We start from the raw sequence: 8192 nt of genomic DNA, 5'->3' as shown, positions 1-8192 counted from the left end.
ACATGTCACGTCCCAGTAGGCTGTCCCCTCTGGTCACTCATCATACCATCCTGGGGATAGAAGGGAAAACAGATTCTTTGCCAAGCAGGTGGCCATGGGGAGGGAGAGATAAAACTGCCTCCTGAGATGTGAAGAGGGAACTGCAGACACTTGGAGCATTCAGTGATCTAGCCTGAGAATGTGTCTCTGGCCAAACTGTTTCTGGGCACCACTCTCTGAAATGTGAGGATGGGGGAGGATCATGGAGAGAGGCCAGTGCATACACCGCCTTGACCATGGAGTTTCACTGTAGGCCCTGCGGCCTGTGTGCTGTTCCTGGAGAAAATCAGATGCCACCTTGCCTGGTCCTTTAAGGAGACTTGGTACTCTCAAGGTATTCAAGGTCACTACTCTCAGTGACCTTGAATTCCTGGTCAGTGTCTGCTACCTTGTGCCAACGTAGCTGGGTTCTTGTTGCAGATCTGCAGGCTCTGCTGCAACAGGTCATGGACTGATCCCCAGCGTTGTTTATTCAGCTTATCATATTACTGTCAACTGGGCAAAATGTAGAAGTACGTGTTTCTATTCATTCCTACCAGCTTAATATTGTTGCATGTGTCTTCAATGCCCTGAAGTGCAGAAAATGAGCTTAGTAGTAGCATTATGCTTTTGGTTATCTGTACATCTAGGGTATGAACTCTGCAGAAAGATGATTTGTGTGCGTGTGTGCTAAGTCACTTCAGTCGTGTCCAACTCTTTGCAACCCCATGAACTGCAGCCGGCCAGGCTCCTCTGTCCATGGGATCCTCCAGGCAAGAATACTGGAGTGTGTTGCTATGCCCTCCTCCAGAGGATCTTCTCAACCCAGGGATCGAAACCGTATCTCTTATATCTTCTGCATTGACAGGTAGATTCTTTCCCACTAATGCCACCCGGGAAGCCCTGAATCAGATGACTTGCGGACCCCTGAATCAGAAGGCCAGAGGCTCAAATTTCTTGTCTGGATGTGACCCAGACTCTTCTGTGTGTTTTCCATAGGGTGAGGTTTACCTGACTGAGGTAAATAATTGCTCCTGTTTGTTTCCTTAATATGTGTCTTCTCAAAGTTAGCAGTTAAAAAAAAAAAAAAGTGAGCCCTGACAGTATATTTAGGCCCGGCTATTTCTAGGGGTGTTGGCACTGGATACATGCAAGTGTGGGTTTCTGAAGCCACCCTGGTTCTGTACTTGGGCAGAGAGCCCCGGCCCAGGAAGACAAGGTGTGAAGTAGGTCATTGAGGCACACAAGGGGGCGTCTCAGGCCAAAGCCCAGCTCCCAACCCCAAGGGCAGCAGGCTCCCTCCTGAGGCTTTCCATGCAAATGTCAAGCAAGGGACGGCCTTTCCTTGCTGGGCGCTTGTACAGCTTGACTGAGCTTAGTCACCTCTTCCTAGGAGCTGTCGCAGCTTGGATTTTTTTTTTCTTTTTCTGTTTAAACCTGAAGCTATTTAAAGCCTGCATCCAAAGGCAAGTAGTTGAGTTGCAGGGCCAGGGGCCGCATGCCTCTGGGGTGGGGGGCAAGGCCAGGCCTTTATGGGAAGGTCTGCAAGGCCTAACCCTCTCCCTCTGATCCTCGGGTGGTTTGTCCTGCAATCTGAGGAGACAACTACCTTTTCGTGTTTTATACATTTTATTCATACATTTCTCCAACTTTGAAATGACAAAAGCCCAATTCTATGGTTTCCCATTACACAGCATCCTACAGGTATGTATATTCTACAAAGAATACTATGGAGTTTCTCTTCCTCCCCTGTCACACAAGAGACAGCTGATTAGGGTTGCGTTGACTTGTCCTGTACCGACAGTGCACCAGTGTTCTGGGTGTTCTGGCGACAGGGCAAAGGGATCAGGGCAGGAGGGCGTGTGCTAAGGCATGTAAATAGATAAACACAGAGAGAAAGAAAAGCGGGACATTTACAAAGAATCCGAACCTTTCCGATGCCCTCACCTCCGGGGTGTCGGAGGACACAGACGCTCTTGCACACTAAGGCTTGGCTGTACCCTGCAAATACTTACAATTGGATACGGTGAAATATACAACAACTGTTAACATCGCTCTCTTTTAATCACTGAGACAATACTTCAAAACCTTTTATAAAAAGGCAATTATACATACAGAAAAAAAAAAAGGAACACGTTGGCAAAACTTTATGCAAAATAACCCCAGAACTGAGTTTGAACGGCAACGTGCCTGCCTGGCAATTAAACATGATGCTATGGTCTCTGCACATGGGTATTGGGATTGTTAGGCCTTTGTGTCAGCTCCTGGGCCTGCTGCCCCCACAGCTTCTCACCCCCTGCACAGGCGCCCTCTGGGGACACAGCAGAGACCAGAAATTGAGTCCCCCCAATTCTTGGTTTCTTCAAAATGCAAATAATGGCCAGGGCTGCTCACGGTGGAGAAACCCCTATTTCTACCCCCGAGCAGAACTCCTTCCAAGAGACTGCACATCCTCTGGGTCCTAAGATGGTCACCCCCAGGGCTTGATAGGTGAGACCACTGGCACGTTCCTTTGGTCACATGTGGGAGAGAAGGGAAGGAACACAGATGGGGCAGCGAAGCTCCAATGTTCTACGTGTAAAGAAATAGGGGGTTGTGCTTGGGGCTGGAAACGAGGTCTCCCGTGTGTGGTGCCAAACATCTCTGTTTTCTTTTGCTTGGTCCATTTGCACAGGGTCAAGAGAGTTGATGGTTAGTTGAGGGATGGGGGTAGCTCTGGATTTTCTATATGTCAGCCCACCTTCTGCAGCCCAAGAGAAGTAGAGAGAAGACCAGATAAAAAGGATGTGGACTGGTGGACATAAACTCTTTCTTCCTTTCTCTCACTTCCTGGATGCCTGTTACCCCTAAACTTCACTCACTAAACTAGAAGACCCAAGACTTCCAATAGCTCCAAGTTTAAGGCAAACCGATGAGTGGGTGTGGGCAAAGCCAACCAAGCGTTCAGCCTTACAGATGACGTCCTGTAACCAAAGACACCAAGTGGAGAGGAAGACCTTACTTCTAAAGGCGTAAGAAGTGGAAAAGTTCTACCAAATGAAACAATTCATGAGGAAAGCTTGTAGCCCTTCTGTAAGCTGCAGTCAGAAGCAAAAGATCTTTCTAAGAGGAGAATAAGAGGTGCAGAACAAGAGAAAGAACACTTGGGGACCTTGGTATCTAAGCCCTTGGAAACAGGATGGAATTAGGAGGCTGTGTTCAGTTCTGGAAAAACAAGCCCCTCCTCCGTCTCCCCCACCCCCGGCCCCGCAACACACACACAAACACACACACTGGTTTGACGATAGGAAATAAGCAGGATGAGAATCCACAGGGGCTTGTTTGGAATGCTGATTGCAAGATGCCTTCTCTTCTTTCCAAGGAGATAGCCTGGGAGGCATTAAGAATATATTAATCAAGAAATGTTCTTGCTAGCTTTAGCGGTATGTTCTCTTTGCCCTCAAGTGACTGACCTGAAATGAAGAAAAGGACATCAGGGGGAGACAAGAGCGGTTGCTTTGGGTCACCTGTCCTTAAAGGGCAGTGTCCACGCCGGACATTTCCACTGCTCAGTGTCCCCAGGGGTGGCTCAACTGATTATACTTTTTCCAGGAATGAACTCAAAACTTATTGAACAGATTAACCACAAGTGATTTAAAAACAAACCAAAAAAACCCCTCTATAATCATGAGATCAAAGTCTTAAAAAATAATCATAGCATGGAGTCCAGGCCCAGTGGGCTGGCCCCATCAGTGGGAGATGGACTGGGCCCTGGAGAAAAAGGAGCATATGCTGGTCCTTCGTGCGGTAAGGGCTTTGCAGCATCTTTGGATACCTCACTGCCAACGGGACGGGCTCAGAAGATGCCTTCTGAATGCAAATTGCCAAGAAGTAGGTCACCCATTTCTGTTCCTCTCTGAGCAAATATTTTAAACCATCTCACCTAACAGGAGATACACTTAATTGCTTTTTAAAAGGCTACCATATTATCTCAACACTGGGATGCTTCCTGAATTAAACTGAGTGACATTTTCCTTTTTAGTGTTAAAATTGAACATGCTGCCTGGGCAAAGTAATTACTGTTTTATGATTAGAAAATCAGGACATTCTTTTTAACAGCTGATTTGACATATTAACCCCTACCCCCCTTTCTTGCTGTAAGGAATAGGACTGGAAAGAGAGCCCTCAGAATATGGCTGAATTGACCAGTGTTAAGATTTAATAATCTAATCATCTGCTCTGTTCTTTGAAAGGAAAAAAATGATTTTGTGGATGGAATAGAAACAGTAAAGCAGCTTTTGAGCACTTTTCTGATTGCTCAGTGGACAACTGAAATGGAGTGGCAGCAGCAGTGTACTGTAATTACTCTGGATTCAGAAATTTAAGTCTTTTCTGCTAGGTCACAAAGACACTGCTTTAGGATAGTCATATATTAGCAGAAGGGAACAGATGACCTCTTTGAGAAGTCAGAATGAGTTCTGGGTGCAGGAATTTTGCCACCTGCACAATGGTGAGAATGCCACCAGCCTGTGTGCTTCTCAGCCCTGGGGCCACAGACTACACTGGCATTGCTTTTCTCTTCCTCTGCCTGACCTGCCTTTACCAGCATGGTGGGTGGCTCGACAGGCATCGTCAAGCATCCCCGGAGACCTGGTCTCAGAGGGCAAGTGGGCTATGGGGGTTCCTACCAGAGGGAGGGAGCTTCATTTCTCAGGTGTCAGTTGCATTCTTCTTTGTGCTTCATTGGAAACGAGGTAGCACGGGCACGCTCACACTGAGAAGAGCCCCACTGTGACCAACACCATCCTGGGAATGACTGGCTGGCCTTGGTGGCACTTAGAGGGCAGTCAGTCCCATCACAGCCCCAAATAGCTCTCGGGGTTTCTCCCTCCATCCAGGGTGTCTCTGGTTTAGTGGTTTGGTCACCCTGAGATGGGACCCCAATGGCAGCAGTTTACTTAGCAGTTTGTAAGCTGTATACTCATCGGGTCACCGACAAAGGACAACATCGGCGGAAAACCCAGCACTGTTCGGTAAGAGTAGGGGGAGGGGAGGGTGACACCCTCAAAAGAGTATACAAAGGCCTTCTCTGTGTGGTCCTTCAAGAGGAGCTGTTCCGCTCAGAGCACATCCTGCATGTCCTGCCAGGCACAAAGCAATGAGGCCATCTAACCTACAAGAAGGAAACACGATGGTATTTTTTTCAAGGTATATAGAACCACTGACACTCGAATGGAAAAACCTGCCACTGACCTCTGGCAAAAAGCAAGAAAACTGCCAGCCTGACTCACCTGTATTGGAAGAACGTGACCTCACAGAAGGGTGATGGGATGGTTAATGTCTCTGATGCAACAAGGACATGATTATCCTGTGCCAACGGATATAGCAAGAGGAAGGAGAAACCACATGTTGCCTCCAGCACTTGAGTGGCCCTCGGGTGCACTGTGTTCTGGGAGCCAGACGAGGTCCCAGCTGTGCTCTGGCAGAGTATTTTGTTGTCCTGCCAATTGATAGTCATTCCTAGGCCTTCGATGGTTCAATGAGCATCTAAAGGATTATAAAATCTAAAAGGTCATCACCTTGTAAACCTGAACAAATCTATGATGAAATGAAGGACCCAAAGGCATTTAATTATTGAACACATAAAAGGAAGTATATTTAAAAAAAATTGGTCAAACTGTCCTGTTATCATTTTAAAGGAATTTACAGGGCTGTTATAGATTATTATTCTTTTGGAATAATTCAGTTTATAGCAAATGCCTAAACTGGTTTCTTCATTGCACAGTATATTCTCTTAAAACGGGTGCTTTAAAACAATTACATACATATTAAAAATCCTCATTTCTTTGCTTAATTAAAATGTTAATACTCTCAGACAACACAGATCTGAAATGGTGAAACCAGCAATTCCCCCTCCCACCTTACAACAAATTAAATCGAGACAAAATTACAAACACATTTCACTACATGGTTATTATTAATAAAAATCAGTTTCTTTTGTTCGTTTTTTTTTTATAAAGTTGCCCGAAATGCAAGGGATGTGCATAGGTTTACAACTTAGTCATAATAGCATTTTATTCTTATTCCCCTGGGTGTGCCCTGTGAACGGAATGTACTTTGTTGTAGATTACAGATTGTTTTGTCCAACACAGACACACCGACAGCATAAACGCTCGCGACTGTCCACATGCATTAAGAGTCAAGACCCAACTTCAAATCTCTAAAAGGTTTACAGGGTGCTTCAAAGAGACAGTATCACATTATCTGGATGTTACATAAAGGACTTAAAAAAAATACTATTCTAAAAAAAAAGAGGAAAAAAAGGCCTTTAAAAATTTATGAGTTTTGTAATCACTAGACTGATTATTTCAAATAAATAAAGGAAAGAAAGATATTCCAATCCATAAAATCAGACTCTAAAAAGAATGTAGTGTTCCAACCCCAGTCAAGGTAACAGAATCATTGTTTATTATTATTAAAATAGATTATAGAAAGCAGCATCTATTTTGTGCAGTTTTTAGGGGCCTTGGAAATAAAAAGCTATGATTTCCAAAAATATAACATTCCAAAGGATTGAATAATACATACATTTAAAGATACATTTTATTAAAGTTTAGGAGAACTGATTAAAAAAGATACTGTCTCTTTAAATTAGTGTGTAATTGTTTTTCTCCTCCTATCTATTCGGACATGACAATAATTATAAATGTAGGTCACACTACAACTAGGTAGTCTCTAGGGACCACGACCTGCTGACACAAGGCCGATAACAAAGAGGCTTTTCCATGTATGAGGTGGCTCCCAGTTATGCGGCAGATATCTGGGGGAGGGGGGCCTAATAGACCCAGGAGACGGGGACCCACTGCGGGGCTGTGCACACGTGCTCCACGGCTTCCTCCAAATGTCTGATTGTCTCGTCGATTTCATTGTTGATAATTGTGAGATCGAAGTAGTGTGCGTATGTTCTCTGTAAGATGTCAGACTCCTTCTGCAGACGCTGAAGAGATTCATCCTAAATGGTGAGGGGATGGAGGAAGGGGTGGGCAAGGGAGGAGGGAGAAGCAAAGATGAGAGAGAAGTCAACCAAGATGGTTTTCTCGGGCTACATTTCTGTCTGTCTCGGTGTCAGAAACAGTCGAGGCCCACCTGTGATGGGACATATCTGAGTGTGAGGCCGAGGCCGCTTCGTGACAGAGGAGACGACGGCCCCCAGGATGGCAGGGGCACAGAACGATGGCTTACAACCGTGACTGCTCACCGTGCAACAGGGCCTCTGTGCCACCCTGGATGGACCAGGACACGACACTCCTCAGCAAACACGCGACCCTGCTCTGGCTGAACTGTGCCTGTCTGGAGTCAGCTGAGGCTGACTATCGGAGTCGAGCTGTTCTGTGCTCATCCCCCTGACCCAGGCCTGCCTCATCTCGAACCACTCTCCTGTTTGGCAGAGTGGAGGGGGCTTTGGGGGCGGGGGTGAGGTCAGAGCCCTGCATCCCCTTTCCTTGGTCCTCTGCTCTCGCTTGCACTGAGCCCCGGAGCCCAGCTGTGTTTGCCCCAAGAAGCCCCTGCCTCTGGACAACAAATGAAGTTGAATTTTTCTGCCATGTTCCTGGAATTCAATTACATATATAATGCATTGCCTTCACTCACTAGCAGTGGATATGCCAGAGGCAAAAGCTTTTCGGATGTTACCAGTAACGGATGAAATGAGGCCATATCCCAGATACAAAAGCAACTGACACCCGATGAATCCCTTCAAGGTAGTCTGTGTTGGAAATGGCCAAATATCACTGTTTGTAGGTCCTCATATCTCTTATGGAAAAAGCTCTGAAGGAGAAGCAGCTACTCAACTCTTTGCTGCAGTAAAGACTTTCCCTAAACTTCTGCCGTGAGCCCCAGAAAGCCTCAGGATGGCAGCTCTTTGAAGATGAGGGTCTCTTAAGGGCCACCAGAAAGTCTGCCTCTGCATCTCCATGGAGCAGATCTGGTTATACTGAGCTTTTAATGGGGAAGTTCAAGATTGAAACCAGGATTCTCTGTAAGTCAAATTAACTGATTAGGTAGGTGAGCTGTTGGGTGGACTCTGAAATATATATCCATCAATAGATACAATTCAATGCTTGTTTGTTTGATTAGTATCTCTCTCCCCAGCTACAGCACAAACTTGCCCTGCTGTACCCAGCACTTGGCATTGT

General features: G+C 45.9%; 1 protein-coding gene across 1 annotated transcript in view; it reads right to left on the bottom strand.

Moving 5' to 3' along the window:
• Positions 1-6673: 6673 nt before the first annotated feature.
• CASK (calcium/calmodulin dependent serine protein kinase) overlaps positions 6674-8192 on the bottom strand; it is a 377556-nt gene continuing 376037 nt past the window's right edge. The window contains exon 27 of the mRNA XM_052662816.1: positions 6674-7009. Within this exon, the coding sequence (XP_052518776.1) occupies positions 6833-7009 (177 nt within the window). The 3' untranslated portion in view covers positions 6674-6832. The remainder of the gene's footprint in view (positions 7010-8192) is intronic.

This window comes from Budorcas taxicolor, chromosome X (assembly GCF_023091745.1).
Source record: "Budorcas taxicolor isolate Tak-1 chromosome X, Takin1.1, whole genome shotgun sequence".
Classification (NCBI taxonomy): Eukaryota; Metazoa; Chordata; class Mammalia; order Artiodactyla; family Bovidae; genus Budorcas; species Budorcas taxicolor.
The sequence above is the reverse complement of the archived record's forward strand: the minus strand, read 5'-3'. Positions and strand labels throughout refer to the sequence as shown.